At 34.9% G+C, this 25,124-nt stretch overlaps 1 protein-coding gene across 1 annotated transcript in view; it reads right to left on the reverse strand.

Moving 5' to 3' along the window:
• The window catches only part of LOC118737536 (tubulin beta chain), a gene marked incomplete at its 5' end in the record, with an annotated part of 134,168 nt that overhangs the window by 6,393 nt on the left and 102,651 nt on the right, over positions 1-25,124 (reverse strand). Inside the window, 2 exon segments of the mRNA XM_036468109.1 lie at positions 5,722-5,986; positions 9,321-9,488. Coding sequence (XP_036324002.1) covers positions 5,722-5,986; positions 9,321-9,488 — 433 coding nt within the window.

Consider the following 25,124-nt stretch of genomic DNA (forward strand, 5'->3'; position numbering starts at 1 on the left):
TACCCTTTCACATCGGAGGAAAGCTATTAGACCAGTTGCCCGCACCAGAAAATGCATTGAAATGTCAATAAAAATAACAACTGATTTCTTGAGAAGTTATTTGGCTACGTTCCAAATGTACCTAAAATTTTGTGTTTGTACCAAATGCACTTTTAAACTAAATAAAGGTACGATTGTATCAACTTTTCCATCACTGTAGGTAATCCAGCAGCTGATTTCGTACCGCTAATTGCGCAGCTGACGTGTGTGTGAACACCAAACTCAATGCCGCAATTTAAAGCTTAATTCCCTCAGCTAATTGGCCTGTTTGAACATAGACTAGTTGAGTTTGCGGACAATTACGTTACAACAATAACAACAACAACCACGTGTTTTATGTCTTACTTTTTGAGTGAAAACGGACAATGAAGCATGACAAAAATCGCGCGATTTTTTTTAATTATTTTTATATTTTGTCGGGATTTTTTTTCGAGATTTCTTGCCTGGATTGTGTCTTTTTGGGATTTGGTCGTGTCTGGATTATGTCTTGTTTGGATTCGGTAGAGTCTGGAATATGTCTGATCGGGATTTGGCCATGTCTGGATTATGTTCGGGATTATATTTAACGGGATTGTGTAAATCTCCATAGGGCAGATGGGGTTTATTAGAAGCTTTTTAATAGCAAAAATATTTTTGCAGGTTTGTTATTGCCTGCTGCGGGGCGACCGCTATTAGAAAATATTCTGGATTTTGTTTCGACCATGGCTCGAGCCTTGCCCCTGACAGGTGGCAGTGTGCACCACTAACCGCTTGAACATCACGGCCGACGCTAGAAGCATACGCTCCATATTTAAAAAGTTTATCGGTGTGATGTTTTTTATTGAAGACATCTGATGTCTGGCGCTACGAGTACAAACGTGGTCCCGCAAAGTCGTTCAGCTTCTCTGTGTTGTCGGAGTCCGACTCTATTGCCGCGGATTTACAGCCTTCCAGGATACCTACAAATTCCGCTTGGAAGATGCTTGTATCCTTTGCCAATCGCAGAGACAGAGCAACACCGAGTTCCTCGGAGTAGACACCCACTCCCACACCGCAATCCATCTGCGATCCTTCGGTGTATAGAGCGATAGCCCCTCAGTCTTTTCTCCAGTCTTTTCGGTATGGGAATTACACTTGCATGTTACAGCTGAAGTTGGAATTGCCTACCATGTACGCTGTCGTCCCACTTAATTGCACTTCCCAAAGGCATGACTGGTATCACTCCTTTCAAGTGAAGATCAATAGAAATTAGATTGAGAATAACATTTAGCGCTTCTGCCGGGCAGGATTTCTTCTTTCTTCTGAAATGCATATTTGTATACTTCGTATACAAAAATTTAAGAAAACCCACATTTAAAGGAAAAAAATTACTTTTTTTATAAAAAAAACATATTTTTAACAAAAAATTCACCAACCGGTTTTTAAACAATTGATACCGATATATTTCGAACTTCGAAGGCCCATATCTCGATTTCGGAGGCTGACTTCGAAAAACGGAGAACTTACTTTTTTACTTATGACTCAATTTCTTAAAAAAAGTTGGTTTGGTCCAATACCCAGCCGAGTGTTGCACAGTGTAATTAAATAAAAAATATTAATTTTTACTATGCGTTATTCCCTCAGTGCGCTTGGAGATAATGAGAGTGTGTTGGCGTCTGGCGACGGTACACAGTGGGACGTCCCCATATAAGCTGCGGCCAAAAGTAGTAACCGTACTAGAAATTCGCTGTTCGGCACTTAGGAATGAAGAAATGTGGAAAATTGTAAAATTCAACGCGCTACCACGCCCACAACTCTTGTGGGCGGAAATAGTAAATGTTATCCGATTTTGATGAAATTCAGAGCATATCGATGGCTGAGTGGAAGATCGACCTATCTCGGCAGCCAGTTCGAAACGCTCTATCTCAAAAAACTTTTCATGAACGCCCTATTTCATAATTCGTTTCAAAAACGCCCTATCTCAGCTGCCGATTCAAAAACGCCCTATATCAGCATATTTTCAATACATTTTGAAGTGAGATAGGGCGTTTTTGAACCGAATTTTTAGATAGGGTGTTTTTCAATTAAATTCTGAAATAGGGCGTTCTTGAAAAGTTTTTTGAGATAGAGCGTTTTCGCACTGGCTGCCGAGATAGGTCGTTCTTCCACTCAGCCATCGATATGCTGGTTTTAATGAGAAAGGCTTAAATCTGAAAGATCGTCAAAATCGGTTTACATTATCGTCCAGTAATTCTAGAAAAACAGGCGCAATTTAAAAAAAAAAATCTTTTAAGATGAAATTCGGTGTGCCCTGCTCGTTTAAGGCAAAATTTTCCAACTTGAAAGATAATAAAGAGGTTCTTATTACGGCGCCCACCTCCTACACAGCTTTCTTGGCTCCAAGTACTAAATTTTATGGATTTTGGAGAAACTGAACAGGCGCACTTATTTTATTTCTGAAATAGGTTCCTATTTCTTCATTTTAAAAATGACAAAGCGAAAAAATTTACAATACCTGCATACTAAATTATGTGCACGATATGTATTTACACTGAAACTTTCAATTTTACCTACATTTTATAGAACAAAAGCTGAGCTAAGGCAAGCAGGACTCTTGCCATCGAAAACGGATCCCGTCCAGAGTAACGTCCATTTTTTGCTGAACGTTGATTGGGAGCAATAGATTGGCGAGTCATTAATATCTACACCTTCTTTAATTTCCACTTTATATTGCATATTATTCATTTCATGTACATATCAGAGTCTTTCCTTTTTGCTCTACAATAAAAATTCAATAAATTTTACAGGAGGTGGGTCTATAAAAGGAAGAATAGAAGCTGAACTCGCAGTTCCTCGCAGCTGGAACTATGTGAGACATGACACGCATATTTAATGTTTACTTGTCCTAAGTATAATTTAGCTCGCTTCCTAGGTCCTTTTTAAATAAGGACTCGAAAAATTTTGCACTCACAAAATTATGTAGAATTTCAAGGTAAACTGATATATTCAAAAACTGCTCATCAATCAGATTGGCTTTTTATATATCCGCACAAGTGAAAAAATTAATTCAAATTATTTGCGACAAAATGAAAATCTTTTCCTACAAATTTATTTTTTCGCATTGCTCCTACTTTAAGCTCGTATCTTGATTGCAAATATGCATTTTCATCCAAAATTTTTTTTTGGTTTGGGTTAGCTGGATATTTTGCTATGCATCTGCGTAATTATTTTTTCAGAATTCGCATATCTGTTTTTACTACTTTTGACCGCTGTAGTCCCATAGTGCGGTAGTTTGTATAGTAGTATTTTGTTTCTCTTTGTAAATAGGATAAGTTCTGTTTTGACAGGGTTCACATTTAGGCCGCAGGCGTGCAGCCTTCCCAGGGTTCTTTCAAGTATTTCGCTAACGGTTAAAAGAAATGGGACTGCAGTTGCTATTAAGTAAAATATCATCCGTGTACGCCCACAACTTTGACTATTAATTAAATGACTGCAAAATTGTCAAAATTTAATTATAACAATCTCGAATTTTTCAATTTATCCAGCTACTTGTACTTGTTTTAAAATTTTTTTTTTAAAACCGCTTTAAGTAGGCTTAATGCAAGTAGGCTTACTTAACAAATCCATTGTACCAGAGCAGCAATAAAATTGCAGCAGCTTTGTTAATATTTAGTTAAATGCTATGGTTTTGAAAGTGACATGAAATACTTTGTGTCAAACGTATTACTCTCAAGGCTACATACCTAATTGAACTGATGGGGCTTAGGCCAAGAGGATGTTTTCACGAAAACCACAAATGCGAGAGCATTTTCGTTTATTAATTATCTAAATATTTCACGCTTGCATTAAGCTAAATAATTCTTTGCTTGTAAGCATTTCTGCTTCTAAAGTGAAAATGGATTACACTAAATAACACCTGGCAAAAGACTTTGTTGTGTCACCTTAACTTAAAACAGAAATCCATCCTAGTGGTTATGTTAATTAATTTCGCCAATTCACTCGCTTGTTTTTCTCTCTACTAAACAAACAATTTTGTCACATTAATCCAATGGTTTGCCAAGCTACGAAACAAAAACAAAAAAAAGAAGAAAAAGTTGGAATGGAATTCAAACTGTGACCCCACGTACGTGCGCAGCAGCTTTTAAAAAGCATATTATTAATTACTTCATTTCCACTTCTGCTTATTTTATAATAATATATTTTTTTTTTTTAATTAGTCTTTGACCTAATGGGCTGATGAGGGGGACGACGACATATGCTTGTTAGCTATACATTTCAATAATAAAAAAAAAATAAAAATAAAAAGAAAAAGTTAAGGCAACGAAATTTCAAACGTTGCGACGATACTAAATGCTGTCGGTGTGCAGTCGTGTGGGTGGGTGAGGCGTAAGTTTGCTGAAAATTCTCAAATTCATTAATCATTTTTAGTGGCGCCCACATAAGTAGGCTTTGCCTTTTTGGCTGCTTTGTTGGGCTGTCAACGTCGAAACGTGACTGTGGAAAAGAACGCATTCATGCTTACTGTACCTATGTATGCATGTATGTATATGTGTGTACCGTATTTTTGTGTTTGTTCAAAGAAAAATAAGTGCTAAACGGAATGACAAAGTGGCAAAGTTTCCGTTTGCCTTATTATTATTACATTGCCTACTTTTAGGCTGGCAGACAGCGCAGGGGACTAAGAAAAAATACGCACAAAAACCAAAAATAAATAAATGAGGTGTTTATGTGTTGTTGTTAAAAAACTATTTTTCACTTTGGCGACGAGTTTTTGTATTCGAATTTATTTTATTGTGTTCGTGTTTGTGTTATCTTTTGTGGCAAACCACACGCTGTTGCGCATTAGAGAACGATAGTAGTGGGTAGCACTTGTTAGCAACCGCAGCGGAAAATGGTGAAGAGTTGAAAAGTCATAGGCCGCGTTGGGCAAAAGGGTCAACAAACGAAATGAATGGACTAATGCTCCTTATTTATTTATTTATTTTTTTTGGTGTTGATGGGACATTTTTAACCACAGATCAGACACATTTTTTTAAAGAGAGTAAACGAGATAAGCGGGGTCACACAATAAATAACAATTGAGCGACACTTGAGCAGCTAAAAAGGAAAAAATCGAAAAAATAAAAAAATCGAGCCTTTGATAAATCGTCAGCTAAGCGCGCTAATCAGTTGCTGGCCGTGTTGCTAAGTGTGCTTGAGCATATTGAGAATATCAACGAAAAGTTGTGCGCAACAGGCAACACCCTTAAAAGATAATGATAAAGATTCTTCATTTCAAGAAAGTATCATTTAACTGTATACGCGGAAAAACCAGGGTGTTTTTAACTTAAGCGGAAAGGTTTGGTATTTTTAATCGTACGGCATGCAATATCTTCTACTAAACAAAAACGAAAGAAAAACCAAACAACTACTCAGCAAATGGTGACGGTTAGCTGCCTCAACCCAAATTTGTACACTAATTTTCAACGTTAAGCGTGACTAGAGCAATTGCCAGACAAACGCAGCGCGTTAATTAATCATTCGGAATGAATTGCTTGAACATGCGCAGCATTAATGCGTCACCTTAGCAACTGACACGTGGATAAGCCAATGTCAGTGCTAAGGATTTCTGCGATGCAGGAAAGAATGAAATGGGGGTTCATGAAATGCGCGTAAATAAAAATGTTGTGTTAAAAAAGAAAATAAAAGAAAACAGAAAGAAAAATCATGTTTTTCTTCACTTACCTCTAAAGATGCACGCCACTGTCAGATAACGACCATGACGTGGATCACATGCTGTCATCATATTCTTGGCATCGAATATTTGTTGCGTGAGTTCGGAGACAGTTAGTGCACGATATTGTTGCGATCCTTTGGCTGTGAGTGGCGCAAAGCCCGGCATAAAGAAGTGTAACCGGGGGAATGGCACCATATTCACGGCCAATTTACGTAGATCAGCATTTAATTGACCGGGGAAGCGCAGGCAAGTTGTGATACCAGACATTGTGACCTATGCATGGAAAAAGTTAAGTTAAAAAGGTAAAAAGTGTAAGATGGTTAGTCGTTAGTCGGCAGGCATTCTTAAGTAGGCAATAGATTGCGTATACGCCAGGGTGCATTGTTAGTGCAAGTGTAAAGAGTCGGGAGTTTGTACGCACGGTTGTTTGATGCACTATTAAGAAGTACACGTGAGTTTGATAAGAAAGGATTGTACATGGTCAATGTTTTCCAACGTGCATCATGGCAACATTGCGTTACTTGTGTTGCTGCTGAAGGGGTTAGAGAAAACTGTAGGTCCTGCAATTATCTATAAAAACTATTCTGACACTTTTGCTCTTAAGAATCCCCATTTCTGAGATATAGCGATTCAAAATTTTAGTAAAAGATATGTTCTCCATAAAATGCAACTCATAAGTTTGTATGATACTCCACTGAAGTGCTCATAATTTCTAAACTTTTTATTCAATTTACATGAGTATAGTCTTATTTTTTTTAGTAAAAGATCAAGCTTCGCTGTGCAAAAAGTTAACCAGTTCTTCCACGTTGATATTTGTACAGAAAGCCAATTTTATTTTTAAAATTTTGTTATTAAATTATTAAAAATTGTAGACTACTCAATGATTAGCTCACAAACTACTTATCCGGTTGGAAAATATCGTTCACATAGAAGATAGCAAATTTATTAAGCTTCACTGCTGTAAAACGAAGTTTGAGATTGGCGAGCCATAGCCAAAAAAAGCAATTAAGTGGGTGCACTATTTTCACATCTCGAAAACCCGCAATTTGCCACTATTTAAAAAACTATTCTAGTTTCTTATATTTTGACTACGTATTCTGCGGAAAATTAAATAAAAGAAATAATTTTGAAAGAGCTGAACAAAGCTCTAGCCGCATAAGAAAAAATTTTTAACAGTTTTTTTTTTTTTAAATTTCTTGTGTAATCGAATGTAGTACGAGAATCGTGTTGCTTGCAAACTACACGCGGTTTTTTGATGAGGAATATTTTGCCCGCAGACGTCATACCGCTATTGTAAATATTTCACTTGGTAATCGAACTCTTGAAATAAAGTCTGAAAATTGTTAAAAAGGCAGGGAAGGATAGATGTTGCTGAGTCAAAGCATAGCGAAATGTTAGCCTACAAGAAAAAAAAAACTTTTCTTAAAAAACTAAGCACTCTTTAAAATCTTTAGTCGCAGTACAAAGACACGTTATCGCCCGTTAACTTTTTACCACAAATAAAATGAAGCTCAGACCTGCTGGACTATCACTTTGTTCAGGGAAAATATACCTAGAGAATTCAAAGTTTGGTAAACCAGTTAAGGGTTAAAAGAATCGATCAACTTCTACTATTTTTACAAGTTTTTTTTTGTATGTGAAATCTACCACTATACATTTTTTCGAAGTCCGCTGCAGAGCTACGATATGTATACCGATGAATGTTGCATATACGCCTAGGGCAAGCAAAGCTCAAATGCAAAGTACTAAAAACAAACACACTAAATACTAGTTGGTTTATTATACTTTGATATTGTACAAGGGAATATATAGTTTCAAAAAAAAAAATACAATAACAAATGTCAAAATATTACAGCCTTTCCACCTAAAACCGAATTTAAAAAATTGTCATAAATTTGCATACAAGCACGAGCAAACCCATACATTTGTTTTTTTATTTTGGAGAGTTGAGTAAAAACTATACATTTATTATATTAAATCTCACAAAAAAAGTAACCAAAAATATAGTGCATTATTAATATGCAAAACGTGGCGCAGAAATTTTAATTGCAGAAAATTCGATGAAGCGACTGAAGGGCACGTGCAAAAATATGGTTTATCTACGAAACTTGGACAAATTTTTTTAGATTATGCGGAATTTGTAAGCATTTGAAATTTACGATGCCCTTGGGAAAACAACGAAATATAAAAATTAGCGCATCATAATTTTAAGAATTTGAAAAAGCTCCCTTCAATTAAGTGAATTTATAAGCATTTTTTTTACTACGCATATGCACATATGTACGTATTTACATGCATAATGATGTACTCGAACTAAGGCACATTAAACAGGTAGCAGCATTAGAGCAAAAACAATAAGCTGCGTGTATTTTGTTGTAGATTTTGTACTCTAAACAAAATCCGATATTTCAAAGTAAAATGTAAACAATAAATACAATTCATGGACCACTTCGAATGAAACAAATCTAAATTGCAAACCTGCTGCTGCTAACTATTACATGGGCCTAGACTCGAACATTTACTTGCGGTATCGGTCTTATCTATAGCACGCCATTTCAAAGTGATATTGTTTGCCATTTAAAATTATTTTTGAATTTTTAAGAATTTTCAATTAAAATACAGCTCTTTCTCTAACAAAGCCTACATAAACCGAAGTGTAAAACTTTATAGAAAACTACAAAAAATGCAACAAATTTTCACCTAATTTTAAAATTTTTTCTTTGAAGTGTTCAAATTCTTTTGAGTATACAGCTTTCTAGCCTTCTCAATTTGCAAGCTTCAAGTGGCTAAAAATTACCGTTGATTTTTTAGATTTTTTTGTCGCATTTGTTTCCATATAACGAGTAAACAGAATTTTGTTTTATATGGATAGAAAACCAAAACACCTGCGGCAAAAAAAACGTCTAAAAAATCAACGGCAATTTTTTTGTAGTTTCTTACAAAGTTTCAAATTCTTAAGATTAAATTAAAAAAAAAAAAAACTAAACAAAGGGGGCTTGCACTTTGACTTGCGTGCTATAGATATGACCGATACTGTATATGCAAATATATGCTTTGCAACAGCAGCAATTAATTTTGCCCTTTTCAAGCGGTTTAGCTTGCTCTTTTGCTTTAGATGGAAATTACACTACAACACCACAATTCTACTTACGGACACCAGATGATTCAAATCTTCATAGGTGGGACATAGTAGACGCAACTTGTGATAACAAATGTCATACAATGCCTCATTATCGATGCAAAATGTTCCATCGGTGTTTTCGCACAATTGATGTGCCGACAGTGTGGCATTGTAGGGCTCAACAATTACCTCAGATACCTGTGCCGTATGCCACAGAGGAAGGCGTATGGCCACAAGCAAACACATGAGATATATATGTATGTATGTATACAAATACATATTCAAATACATATACGTTGGTAAATACCAGGCAAACGGCATTGTCGTCCAGTCATGCAACCGGGTCGGTCATCAATTGTCGTCGTTGGTGGTTGGTTTCAGTGTGTACAGGAGGTAATGTGGTGGACAGGGGGTGAATGCGGAAAAAAGATCGAGGGGAAACAAGAGAAAATCCATTAGTATTGCTTGGTATATTGGTCAACTTACGGATACAAGATGATTCAAATCGCCATAGGTGGGCGATGTCAGCTTCAACGTGCGGAAGCAGATGTCGTACAGAGCCTCGTTGTCGATGCAGAATGTCCCATCGGTATTCTCGACAAGTTGATGTATGGACAATGTGGCATTGTACGGTTCTACAACGGTATCGGAAACCTGCAAAGCGCCAATGAATGAGCAAAATGTTGCAAGCAAGCATGCAGGCAGCCAGGTAGCCAAGCAAGTAGTCAGTTCGGAAAGCAGTATTCCGGTTCGTTTGATGTGCCACAGATGGTCAGGCAATGAATCCCAGCGTATTGGTGAAGTTTATGTTTGATTTGTTGTTGTTTGTGAGCATTGAGCATTAGTTTTGTTGTTAGATATGTGCATATTGCGGTCAGCGGTTTTAGCAGCAGTCGCAGCAGCAATCGTGGTAGTTGCAATAGCCAGTGCCCAGATCGTACGACCATTCAGCAAGCGTTGAAGTATTGTGCGGTATAACAGGCCACCGGCGTAAATGAGCAGGTAAATAAAGCAGGTGTTGTGCATACAAAGCGCGTTGGCAGCATGAGATTGTCGCAAGCAAGTAGTATGGAAAAAAAGAAAAGAAATAACATTTTTGGTAAGTTATACATACACGTCAATATTTCTTTTAAACGTTGAATTACTGTTGTTATGACTAGTTAAATAGCAATAAGATGCACTAATGATTTAAGTTAAAATATAAAATTGAATAAACTCAGTTTTATTATATTTTCATAGACTAGCAGTGGGATTTTGACAATCGATAAGCTTAGTTTTCGTCGCCAAAATGCTTTAAATGTAAAGCAGTGGGGCCCAAAAGTATGCAACATGAAAAAGTAACAGATGCAATGTTTAATCAGCCAAATCTGGCAATGTGAGGGACTTGGAACAAGATGTTGCACGTTCTTAGGCGCGCCGGCTATTCATTTAGAGATTTGTGGTGATACAAATTAGGGATAACGATTTTACGATTTTCAGAAACCCATTGCTGGTATTTGTAAATTTTGCTTTGTTTACTGAATCATATTTAGTGGAAATATTCTTGTTATATCATACCTTACTTTGGTAATTTTTGAATAAATGTTACCTGGGGTATTCCACCGTCACGGGCGGGACATTTGTACAGTAAAAATCTACTTTCTGTTTTAAATTTAATTATAAAGTACTCAAAATTCTACATTTTGATAAAGCTACAACTAATTCACTATTATATGAGTTATTACCAAATACGAAAAAAAAGTCCAACTTATTTTTATATCGGAAAAAAATCTGAGTTATTTCCTCTGTCACGGGTGGGACAAAAAAGAACCTGCTTTTAGGAGCAGATGTATTTTACGGAAACTCTGCGAATTTATTTTACTTTTCTGTGTGGACTTGATGTCTTGAAATAAAAAAAAATGAATCACGAATACTAACAAAGCAAAAACTTACACAAAAATTATTGTTTTATTAAGGCTCTGTCACATACAGCTTTCGCGTCGCTTTGGCGTTGCTTCATTTTGACAAAAACGCAAGTGCCTTTATAAAAAAATATCTGAAATTTCGCTGTCACGGGTGGGACAACGTTTGTCACGGAGATTTTTTCTAAAAAATCTGAATAAAAAGTTAAAAAGTTTTTTGGGTGTAATTGTTAAAGTTTGTTTAATTTGTATAATTTTTGTACGAACTTTGGAACGAGGATTTAAAGGGTGCTATGTAATGTGCTAGACTTTTATAAAAAAAAACTTTAAATATTAAATAAAGAAAAGAAAAAACAAAAACTGGACAAAATGTCCCTTAACCCCCAGCGGTTCTTTGTATAAGACCATATACACTTTTTGAATTTGAATTTAAAAAAATAAAACTAATTGTATATTTTTCGAGAAATCTATCGAAAAATATACAATACTGTGTAAAACGAACGGCCAATAAATAAAAAGATAAAATAAAACTAATTGTGAAAATTATCTGGGTTTTGGTGAAGTACATTTGTTTTGCATGAAATACGTAAGATCAACATGAAGAGATTCCGGGAATGCATTAGTTCGTTCCCAGTAGAAATAGTTCAAAACCGGTTCTTGTGTATACGATCGTATACAAACAGATCTGACACCTCCAATCAGATTTTTAAGAAAAATTCTTAGTATGCAGTTATATAACTAATTCAACTTTAGTATAACACAGGGTAAGGTTGAAGGTGCTAGAAAATTGCGTTGATTTCTGGCAATTTTTTCACGCAGGTTCTTCCATACAAAATATGTCCGACAATTATTTTTTGTATGGAAAAAATGAGCAACACCTTCCACTAAAAAATTGCCAAAAATCAACGCGATTTTCTTCATATGTTTGTTTACGAGCATATACAAGAACCAATTCGACAAATTTTTGGGGGGACAAAAATTTGGGGGGAGGGTTAACTTAATCAGCTGACCGCAAGATATCCACACGTTCGTTAGTATTATAAAAATAATCTGGAGCTTATTGTTGAAACATATTTCATATCACATTTCTTGAACGTGCAATATGCAATATTTCCATAAACAGCCCATAGAATATCTTAAATAAAACTGAGATCAGTTTATATTTAGAAGCATATGTAGCTAACGGTGTGATGGGGTAGCTTAAGAGTGGAGTATTTGTTGTTGTTATTTGCTGACCGTCCGCTTGTATGTTTGTATGTACAAAACACGAATGCACTGAATATCTATCAGGTAAGCAAAAACATAGGACGCTTTGCTAAGTCACTTGTTTTATAGAAAACACAAAGTGCAAACCCAAAGTCCACCCGGACGTATGAGTAACATTTATTGCAGTTGTGTGTATGCAAATGGTCAAATGGCAAACAAGTACCTACACACACATATCAACCAAAGCCATATGGATATACATACATATGCGTGTGTGCGTACGTATGCATATGTTATATTATTATTTATTTATAATGAGTACTAGTGTACACTTGCGGCTCTACATATGCATGCATGCATGTTCATTTGCTCTTTGATTTATTGCTAATACTTTCCGTACCTGCACAAGTCGGACTATAGTATTAGCCTTCTTGTTATGACTGTTGTTTTGTGCTCATTTCCATTTCCAATTCCATATTCACTTACACTACATATTATCTATTATGGCACACCTACGCATAGTTGAACAACAACAACGACCTAGGCATCCACAAATCTATCATAATTTGTAAACGCTACGACACGCACGTAATTAGAAATGAATTTCATACACAATAATACCCAATGTTCATGCTGGCCTTAAGCGTTAGTCATACGTTGTAGTCATACATACATACATACATATACAACGTTTAGGTATTTAAGTATGTACGTAGGTATGCATGTATGCATACATATATAATAAAATTATATGAAGCATAAGTCTGTTGTTTTGTAAAACCAGATATTTAGATTTGACCTACTATGTATGTATGTACATACATCATGCTGGTGTTGCACGAAAATCCTATTGCTTTCGCACAAACACATGCACATTTGCTCAAGTAAATATACTCAAACTTTAGAAAAGCCCTCAAAGGTGAAAATGCTCGCATATACGTAAACAGATTTATCAATAAGTGAATATTAAATATGAATGCGTTTGCTGGTGCTATTATGATGCGTTTATACGAGCACGTAGAGCAGGATGTCCTTACTTACCCATACTGCATTTGCGACTTCCAATTGGTTGCATAAATTTAAATCTTTTTAAGTGCATGTGCTTTTGAAAATGTTGGTTTTGTGACACATTAACTTGCGGTTAATAATGACAAACAAACGGCTGGTGTAGGTTAAAACTTCACTTCCTATAAATCAACCAGCGATAACCTTCATGAGCTAGGGTTCGGCAATTTTAGGATTTTTTAACTGAATACAATTCAGTTCGGATTCTTTGGATATTTGTAAAATTTTAAAATTGAAAATTAAAAGATCGGCGGGAGAGTTCAAGTTTGTTGCGAAGCGTGGGACTATGATCGGAAGTCCAAAAAAAAGTTGTCAAAAAATCCAGCTCAGTGATATGGGATTTTTTGAAGCTTCAACAACATTTTCTTAAAACCTTCCACAATATTGGACCTTCATTTTGAGTTTTAACAGTGGTGATCAAAGTATTGCGTTTTAAGAGTATTTTTGATAGACGAACAGCCAATGAAGAGCGTTACAATAAATCAATAAACGAAAAAAAAACTACAGCGATAGAAACTTTTAATATTTAGACGTAAATAACTAAATGTTGATATTTATAATAGGCCTAAAGCATAAAGATAAAGCTTTCAGGCTAATTTACTCGCGTACCATGGCGTATGAGTGACATGAATGTAAACATAGCACACGGCGATATTTCGATAATCTAGGTGGGCAAAATTATTGAAGTGAAACTTCTTTAGCGGCGGTTGGTTGGTTGGGAGTAAGTTGGCAAATTCAACGGAAATTGCACACGGAAATGGTGCAACGGAAATGGTTTGACCTGAAACAAGTTCTTCTTGAGTGTATGCAAATGGTATTAATTTAACAAAAATTTGCTAAAAAAAAGTTAAAGAATAACACTTAGAAAAAGACCAATACAAGAATGAAAGTAAAGGTGACTACGTACATAGATAACGAAAAGGATAAAGACAAAGGTAAAAATAAAAACAGATGCATAGATATAAAAGCAAAAATGAAAAGCAAGGTAAATTTAAATACTTCACTTATATAAGGTGAAGCGAAATATGTAGATGGAGAAAATGATAAACATAAAAGTAAACACAAAGATAAATATAAAGAAAAATATGAGGATGAGGATATCGATAAAAATAAAGATGAAGATAGAGGAAGAAAGATTAAAATATATATATAATTATAGAAAAAGGATATAGACGGAAACACAAAGACCCATTCTGGGAACTATTTTGGAATTTTAGAGATCCTCGGGACTTATCGATGTAATAATCGATATTTTAAACGATTTTGTTATCGATATTATTATTGGTTTTGCTATAGATCTTTTATCGATTATTTATCGATGTCATCGATTTTGTTATCGATATTCATACGATATTGTTATCGATTTGGTTATCGATTTTGTTATCGAATATTTATCAATTTTGTTATCGATATTTTTATCGAACTTGTTTTCGATTACTTATCGATTTTCTTATCGACCTTTTCTATCGATTTTGTTATCGATATTTTGATTTTATTATCGATAGAGTATAAAGATGAAAATGAAGATAAAGGTAAACAGAAAAACATAAATATCATTAGAATGGACAGGGGTAGAGGTAGGGACCTAAATAGAAAAAAGGGGAAAAATATAACCTTAAGCAAAAGCAGATGTATGTATGCACGTACATACATATATTGCTTATGAGACAAAATAGATATGTAACGTAAGTTTCACTTCTCCAGTGTGGCCCAGGCCCACTTACTTTTTATTGATATTTTTGGGATATATTTAGGATGCTGATTTTCGATATACAATCCCTTTTCTTAGATTAGCCACTATTGCAAAGTTTCCAAAACCTTCGGTTGCTGAAATTCGGAAAACTATGTATATTTTCCATCATCATGTGAAACATTTATTTATGAAAACGCTTTTGGAGGCTATGAACTCGCCTACTGCGTAGAAAGTACTTTAAAGCACAAAAACAAGTATTGTAATTTATTTTGTTTTATATTCATTCTTTGATGTTTCGAAAATCTAGGTGGACAAAACTTGTTTCTTTACGTTTTTGAATATTATAGACTAATTATAAATTAAGACCCAACAATGTTAAACACTTATTTTTTTAATATTTATCGTTATTTTCTTTTTGCATATTTTAGTTAATTTCTTGGTAAATCATAATGAATACTTACAACAAGACCATCAACAACGACTACAATACACTATTCGTTTACACAATTAGCCAAACAAATTGATTTTTAGGTAATGTTTTGATGTCGGATGAAGCACATTTCCAAGCAAAACTGTAGATTGTTTCCAAGTTTTTCCTTCGATTTGTATAACCGATAGACCCAGTTTTGAGCCAAATATAATTCCAAAGTTGAATAACGCTGTATATCTATTTAGAATTAATCTTGTTTTCCCAACAACAAAAATATTTTATGAGATGATGATATACTCACTTATGTGAAGTTATTGAGAAAAAACTACACCGTTTATCAAAGAAAATTATGAAGTAGTTTGTTAATATGTGGTCACTAATCACGTGCACGCGCATGAAAATTGAAATGCACGAAAGGCAAATTAATTTGCACTAAGAATTCATATAAAAAATATTTTTTTTTTTTTTTATGAAAATATTTGAAGTATTTTATCGCTAATATGTCAAACGTTATTTTTTAATTTGTTTTGTATTCATTTTCGTAACAGTGGGAAATTTTCGTATCACATATGTAAAAATAGGAGAATTCGGGACATATTTTTTAGTACTTTAGTCCACCTATATTGTTCAAACATCGCACTGTGCATGGTACTTATATGGCCAGATACGTACTATGTTTACATTCATGTCACTCATACGCCATGGCACACGAGTAAATTATCCTTCAGATCAAAATTAGAGATAAATCGATACCATCAAGATATTATATATTAAAATCAGTATTTGTACTTGTATCAAACAAGGTTTCGATACCTACTCAGTATCGGAAAAGTATCGAGTACTTGTTTATAGAACTACGATTTTGCATATATATTTTTCAAAAATATGGTATTGTTTCACACAAAATATGCATTTTTACAAGACTATTTATCTTTTAATATTTTTTCATACAAACATTTAAGACAACAATTATTTTTGAATAGTATTTGATTGCAAAAACTATAGAATACATTTTACAAGATTAATGATAAAGTTTTTTTCATATAAAATAAATTTAAGAAAATAACATCTTTTTTGTCACATTTCCCAAAAGCATAAGCTTTTCCAAGTGTTTTCCTAACAGGCGGTTTCGAGATTTTGATATAGTTGTGCTAGAAAAGCCTCTCGCAAGGGACAGCTGACCAAACACCCGTTAAGTATAGACAGGCTTTCTCATAAAGCTGCGAAATTTTTTTCGTGAAATGCACGTGTAACTTTTTTTGTTTATTTATTTATGGTTACGATTGCTATGTTGCGTTTCGTTATTTAGAGCAAAGTTTTATTTAGAGGGCTAGAAATAGAGTTACTAGAATTTTGTAGTTTAAGGAGGTACTTTAGCTCGCCAGGAATAAATTTGGATTCTGGCAACTTTTACGCCACGTCCAAATAATTTGGCAAAGAAGCAGTACCGTTGCCCAATGACAGTCTGGTCTTTATCCAACTCCAGGCAACGCTTGGTCCTCCAAAAACATACCTTAGTAAAACGTTTTCATGATCTGTTTTCAAAGTGTACATACAATTAATGCAACTGTGAGTGAATTTGTGTTTACTTAATTGAAAATTATGCTTAGTCTGGACTCCCAATGGGCTTATTGTCACAAATGTACGACATTTGCATTGCCATGAAAATGAAGCAAACTTCGAATTGTAAACACATACAGAAAATAACTATGGTAAATAAATATATGTATACACACATACATACATATGTATACACACACACATACATATGTATACAGTACTGTCGTTATATTGTGTAATTAGACTCTTGCTAATGCCAATAAAAGATACCTAATCATAGACTAACTTTCGAAATACTTAAGGCATTATTCTATGTGTGCATGTAATTAACTGCTTTATTGCACTCCATCTACTCGTTGTTTGTTTATTTGCTTAGTTAGATGATTTTTAATTTCACTTAAGAGCGAGCAGTAAATGCAATTACTGAAGACCATTTTGCAAGATATTATTCTTAAGCAGCACATTTGTATGTATAAAGGCGAGCAGCTGACAAACAAATTTGCATCTATTTGCAATTAACTTAGAACAATGGGAATTTTATGAAGTACATAAAGCGCCCGAAGTGGCTAACTCTGCTAAATTAATTTCCATACCTTCTCTGTAAATATCTAATTTATGTTAATAAACATCTCGGCACAACATACTTGTATGCGTATTTTTTTTTTATTAGTACACAACTTTAGGTTAAATGAAATATATTTACTTGGCATTACCTGAACTAATAAAGAATTTATTCAAACCCACAGGAACGTACGCTTTTTGGATAGTTAATGCACATTTTGGCACTCAATTCCCTAATCATACGTTCATAGCTGTGGGTCAGATAAATTACTTAGCACGAAAAGATTTGTATCGAGGAAAAAAAAAATTACAGGTTTACAGGTAAGCGAAATATTGGCCCCTTATGGTGTGTATGACAACCTAAAAAAAAAAGGAATACATATAAAACAAAACCCAGCGGAAAAATGTATATTGGGTTTTCCCTTTGTGTGTGCAATACATTTTGCATCTTTAGAAATAAATATGAGCATTAAGGCAGTGCATAAGGAAAAAAATAGAGACATGGATTACACCGAACCACAAAACCAAAAAAAAAAATCAATATACACGAGACTATGGGCAAGATGTAGTGAAACGGCCTATTTAGTATTTTCTTCTGAAATTATGATTTTTTAAAAATTTCAAAAATATGATTAATTAAAAAAATTATTTGAAACAAATTCAGTGTAATGTAGAGTCGTAAAGTGGGTATCAAATGAAAGAAAATTCTAAAATTTAATAATATTTAAGTCTTTTGGTTCACAAGGACAAATACATAGGTATTGAAAAAACCTTTTTAAGTAATTTATTTTTTCAAGCTAATAAACATAAAATAAAAATTTTCCAGAAATACATATTGTAAACTTTCAAGGATATTCAAATATAAAATTCGAAAAGGACTATTCAGTACCTATTCATCCTTACGCAACAAAAAATGTAAACTTATATTTTGACAGAATCTTCTCTTTTATACGCGACTCATACTAATATTCTATATTGCACTGAATTTTTTAAATAATTTTTTGAATCAAACATATCTTTGAAATTTCGAAGTCCTTTTAAGAAAAATCCTGACGTCAGAGAGAAATACTAAAAACGAAGTTTTACTATTTGTGGCTCCTAACTTGGCGAATATTTTGATTTCGTTTTGTGTCAAATTGGCTGTCGCACGGTGTTAAAAATGTTTTTTTTTTTCTGGAGTTTCACAAAAGCTTTAAAGGCACCACTTATAGGGGTGGGTCTGTTGATTTCATTCAGCAGTGCGATTTTCCGATACGTTAAAATTACAATGGTAATACGTTAACCATAAAGTGATTTTTTTGCAATATTTTAGAGAGAGAGTTAAGAAAGAGAGTAAAAATCGCGTCAATTGTTATAGTTCGTATTGGACAATATCCACCAGCTGAGGGATTGAGTAAAACCTTTCTGTAAATACATTCTGTATAAATTGTATTGACATTGTTTCATCCTCGAACGTTGCATATTGTAAAATAGCACACTTGTAACAATTGGATAAAATGAGATTTCACAAACGCCAAATCGCAGGGGTTTGCTTTTGCAACCCGTTATTAGTATTCGTAATCTTATTGGTTTTCGTATTTGTTTTTATATCTATACCTCTTAGTACATTCGTATAGTAATCATACCCTTCGGGGTTGTATATGTTAGTAATTATATTCTTATTGATATTTCTAATCATATTCGTATTCTTAGTATTCGTTTCCTTATTGGTATTCATGTAAGTATTCAAGTTCGCATTCGTACCTATTCTTACATCTGCTGGTATTCGTGTTCCTATTCAAGTGTCGAACACCTAGTTTGCATATAGAAAACTTTTTACCTAATGTAATTTTTCTGTCTAGTAAAAATAAGTTTAAACTAATATGCATTTAGAAGCTCAGCGGCGTCTAAACTAAGTCTTAACAGCCAACAAGCTTTATGCCAACGTTATGAATGTGTCTAACGGGTGTACTAATTGGATTCTACCAGAGAAACTACACGTATACAGTCCACACTCTTGTCTTAATCCAACGCACTATTTGTATTTACCAGCTATAGCTTAAAACCTAAGCCGACACCCCGAACCAATTTCGCTAATATCAGCTGCTGCTTAAGCAATTTACCAACGAACCAAACCGATTGATTTGAACATGTGCGATAAACCACAGCCACGAACCGCAGCACAGCAGAAACCCCTAACTATAGGGTAACGACGACAATGAAAACAACAACAACAACAATAACAACGTAGTGCTTGTGCTACAAGCATACCAAATCTATGTCAATAATACCAACAACAACTCATTGCCATTAACTGATCACCACTGGTGAGTAAAACCAACACCAGCAGCACGAATACAAACATACGAACAAGGAAAACAACGCGGCCAACACTTTCATAAATATACGCTCATATAGTAGTGGCACGATAATCCTGGCATGGCGGTTATCCGAACACAAATTTCAACTGTATTGTAGACTTTGTTATCCCGGCACAAAAATTGTTTGTGCTCTTGGTAATCTAGACACACAATTTTTATATATTTAGTTACAACAGAAATATATTTACAAAAGGTTACAGGTTTTAGGCGTGGTCGGAGGAAAGTAAATTCCACGCCAATCCAACTAAAACTCTTATGGGTCTCTTATCAATAAAAAAACCTACCCAAATTGCAATTCTCTTCGCCAAACACTATCAAACAGACTCTCGCTCGCGGACAAAGCTTAATCAAGAAAAACTCAAAATGGCTATTACTGCCCTATACGCATGCAAATCTGATATTAGTAAAAAATGGGGTATATATAACCACGGATGGTATACTGGATATACATACATAGCACTGCTTCAACCTATTATGTTCTATAGCGCCAGTGTTTGGACCTCTGTCCCTATGGGGAAATATCCGAAATTTTTCAGGCGGAGGTTTACGCCATTTATCTGTGTGCGGAGCTAATCATACGCAGATTCCTCTTTGTTACATGACGAGAGAATAGTAATTTTGAGTGATAGCCAGAGAGCGCTCAAGGCTCTCTTTTCATATGAAATTAGATCATCATTAGTTCCAGAGTGCATTGAGAAATTTAACTTCCTTGGTAGGCAAAACAACATTTTGTTATCAATGCTACCCGACTGCAGAGCAATAAGACGGCGGACTGTCCCAAAAGAGAGGCGACAGCCATCACTCCAATTGTCCCCGAGCCATTCCTGGTAGGTTGTAGGCGCCAATATATTCAAGGATACGCGATTCCAAAATTTAATTAAAGGAGCGGGAGGAATATTGAAACGGCATCTTTTCGGGGCACTGCACACTACGTACATACATACATATATGTACGGTGACCAGAATTCTGTGAACAAAATCGGGACGTTTCTAAAGCATCGAATTGGAACATATAACTTTATTTTTAGAATAAAAAGATATTTCATTTTTTAACGCGGTTTTATTTCAAACAAAAGACAGAAAAGCTTGAAAATGGATCGAAAAAATATATACACACAATATATCTTTCATATCCATGAATTTTTTGAGGAAATTAGTATTATTTTTTATAATTTCACTAGGGTCAAGTTAGTACCAGTTGGACAGGATAATACATAACCAAAAATCATAGAATATAAGGATGCTAAGTTTATGGCTCTTTTATTCTGTTCTATGTTCTTTGTGATAATGACAGCGCTACCACGTTTGTTCGAAAAAACAGTTTTTGGGCCAGGGTACAGGGACACTCCTATTAAATTAACCTTTTGAATACCGAATTAAGTTGGGTGGGGTTAAAAATTTTTTGACCGCGTATTATTGTTCGTTAATTCTCAAAAATGAGTTGGTATAAAATTAGAACGTCTATGAATTTTGGTTTGACTGGCATAAAATGTAGTTTATAAATGTTGACAAAGTTTCCACACAAAAACCAAAATCATAAATAATGCTCTTTATTATATTTTATAATCTAACACTTAAAAAAAATATTATTTCTTATGTGTGTGTTTTTTTTTTTAATTTTGCAGAACCACTTTTAGTAACATTTATGTTACACAAGTAGTCTCAACGAAAGGGTGCTGAAAACTAATTGGTTCTATAATTGCGGTAAGAGGGGTTCAGCTTTTTGCCTTCACAATATTCTAAAGTATCGATTAAGAGAAATCTTTAGAAAAAATAATCTAAACAACACTATTTATAAATCAAAATGTCAATGTTCCCTAGGAAACATCGGGCCTTAAAGGGTTAATATAGAAAACACTGAAAATCGGAATTCAATTGGTACAAATATGAAAAATCCGAACATTTATACGTCTTGCCTTTTAAAAAAATATCCAGCGAGATAATTTTCTCCGTACTGCCTCGGTAAAATCTGTACGAATGGTCACCGCATTTATATATGTGTCTATCTATTCAGGCTGGGAAAACGAGATTTGGCCATTCCGAAATTTAAGAAATCTGATTTAAGAGATCTGATTCACCAGAATATATGGCACACGATCCTCAAAGGTGATACAACTAAGAATTTGAAATTTTTGAAATTACGCACTAAAAATGTACACAGAGCTTTTATTTACCTTCCAGAAAAGGGAGCAAATAATTTGTTTGACAATCCTAAAATAAAGACTCCCTTGCCATCTTATAACGAACGTGTAATTTTGAGTTGTGTCACTTGACGGTTCAAAATTAAACTTAAGAGTAGCCAGTGGTGGCCAAACAATTGCAACGTATTTCAAATTGAACTTACAATCATAAAAAAGGGGTAACTGCAAAGTGCACGAACCTGCAAGATTTGGTGTCTTCTTGCCGAATGTAAGCTTTTGTCAAGATGTGAATGTACAGCTGTGACGAACTTCAAAATAAAAGATGGGTTGATGAACTACAGTGGAACATTTTCAATGCCGCTGCCTTATGGGAAAGCATGCCAGAAAATGGGGTTTTTCGAAAGATTACTGTTGCAGAAACTGAGTGCATTGTACACTTTTTGTCGGATCGAAGCTTGACAAAAATCAGCGAAGTACAACGCTTCATTAGACTAACAAACTGGTTTTGTTTCTAACTTAATGGTCGAAAGCAACGCTGAACTAATTAAACAGCATGAAAACGGGCTTTCTTAGGCCTAAAAGTGCCTTCGCCCGGGACTTGGATGATTTGGGTTGCAGACCAACCGGCTTCGGCGTTGTGCTATTTACTGTGTAATTTTTTAATTTATTAAAAAAAAATTTTGAGAAACTAAAATTTTTCCACAAGTGACATGTGTCTGGTTTATCAAGGCGCCACTGTAGTCTAACACCGAACACCATGAAATATACGCAAAAGCGTGAACGGCCGACCGCACGAGAACTTAGCTGCTCGAGGAAAGAAAAGAAACAACGGAGGGAACGATGGGTTGCGGATTTTGATGAAAATTTGCAAATTTAGAGCAGATCAATGCAGATGCACGGTGTTGGCATAATGCAAACACAACCACAGGCGCACTTTAGCATACATACATATGTATGTGTACATATGAGGAAATAATACATAGTTTGGATTTAGAGTGGGCCTGTGGGAAAATAAGCGTAAGTATATGTGCTTGTGTGTGTGTGTGTGTTTACGCGAACATGGGCATTCACGCCTAGCCACACGCTAGTTGCAAAATCGAATAAACATAAATAAGATATGTACATACATTTCGTCAATTTAGTGGTGAGCCACAGCGGGCCAATGTAATGCAGCAGTGAGCTGAGTTAACTAACAGCTTGTATACAGCGAAGCGCAAGTAGCATACATATGTATATATGTACAGTTATACCATGTATGACTTTTCCCCTATGACCCACGACCTTCCTTATTCCCTTATGCATTAAACCATTTTTTTTTTGGTCTAAATTTCGGAATTTTATTTCGTTAAACAATTTCTTTGCGTGCGCGACGAGCCGTGAAATTAGCAGCGACACGATTGCCAATTGAACCTGACAGCATATCACACAAATCTTCACGCTACTTGCGGTTATACGCCTGTTCGCCTGTTTCAAACTTGCGCACATCTGCGCATATGTGTTCGTATTTATATTTGCATATGGCACATAAATTTCCATTTAGCGCAAAATTTTTGTTTAAAATCATTGAAAATTTATTGCCGATTCGCTTGATTGGTTAAGTCGTTTGCATGCTTCAATTGGCATATTCTGCTTTTGAAGCACATCACGTGTCCCCTGCCATGGCGATTTGAAAGCTTTTAAATCCATGCCGACTATACACGGAGCTTACTAAGGCACCGCCGGGAGGTGAGGTAATGATGATATGGCCCGAAGGTGGTGAAGGTGTTGTAGCATGCGGTCGAATTTGCTGCTTAACTTATGCCATTCCGCATACTCCCTCCTAGATACAAACATAACGATGTAAATATCTACATACATACGCATATATGTATGTATATACATTCAAATATATGTGTGTATGAATGTTTGTATTCACCGACATGGCTTTTGCTTTGTACTAACTATATTCATATGCTAATAGTTTCACTTGCATGTGTAATTTATGAGTTGTGTTCACTAATAGTCCGCAAAGATTGACTTGCGGTGTGGTGTACACACATATATACATACGAATATCTTAATGTTGGTTTTGGACACTTATGTATGGTGATTTTGGTTGTGGTTGTTACCGTTTTGTCGAGTTGTGCCTGTCATTGAGCCAGCTTAATTTAGTGGAAAACCTACGAATAAATGTAAATAATATGAACGATTTCCCGAAGCTCCGAGGGGCTGGTCACTTTTATTTTTTATCTTTAAACTAGTGAGCGCGCATGGCGTTAAGACGCCAAAATTAAATTTAACTTTTTAAGCAGATGGCAACACTATTCAAAAACCTTAATAGCCCTTTACCGCTAAAAAAGTCGTAACTTCAAAAAATAAAATCTGAATGCACATTTAGAATTACAGTGCTGATCTGATGTCCTTCACATAAAAGATCTGATGACCATAACAAAAAAATGATATATTAAAAAAAATTAACTGAAACCATTTTTTTCGTTATTTTATTGGACACGATTTCATCATGTGACTGTCTTCGCAGTAGCGCATCCTGTTAACCCAGATTTCCAAGACCTTGGTAACGGTTTCTGGCTCTATCTCAAGGGCCAGAATCGTTAATAGATTGTTCGAATAATATCGGGCCTTCACGACATGGCTCAAAAAAGTCTATGGTCACAAAAAAGTCTAAGTCCACTTGACTTCGCCGAGACGGCTGATAATACAATTACCGAATTTGGCGCTCAAAATATAAATCGAATAGATGGCAACCCTAAAAAAATATTTTCAAACTATAGTTTTATTAAAAATTTCCTTCGCCACTTATATTTTAATATTTCCCTAAAATTGTGTATAAGTTAAATACATTAGACTTTAAAAACAGGTGGCAGCCCTCTGCTAAGTATTTTCCAAATAAAATCTTTTTAAACCTCTTCCGCCTGATACTTTGATACATAATTGAATTGACTGACGAATTAAATTGAACTTAATTTTTTTATCACCTGGCAACTCTCCTAAATACAGTTCAGATATAAATCCTTCTCAAACCCATAAACGATTGAATCACCTTTTTTAGCAATTTATTTAACTTAATAATTTATTTGAATTTTAAAATTTCAACAGCTGGCAACTCTCTTCAAACAATCAAACAAAAGCCACTCGGCACCTAGCAAGAATACCCAATGAGAAAAGACAGGTATTTATCCTCTATGATAGTCAAGCAGCCCTGAAAGCTCTAGACTCATGCGTAGACAACAAAAGGTCTCTCACTGAATGACGCAGATATATAAACAGGTTGGCCCAGCATTATAGAATACAACTCATGGGGGTGCCTGGACGCCAAGATATTGAGGGCTACTGCAAAGCTGATGAACTGGGAAGTAATGGTACGACCGCCCCC

Source organism: Rhagoletis pomonella, unplaced genomic scaffold, assembly GCF_013731165.1.
Source record: "Rhagoletis pomonella isolate Grant_MI unplaced genomic scaffold, Rhpom_1.0 Rhpom_scaffold_00004, whole genome shotgun sequence".
Lineage (NCBI taxonomy): Eukaryota > Metazoa > Arthropoda > Insecta > Diptera > Tephritidae > Rhagoletis > Rhagoletis pomonella.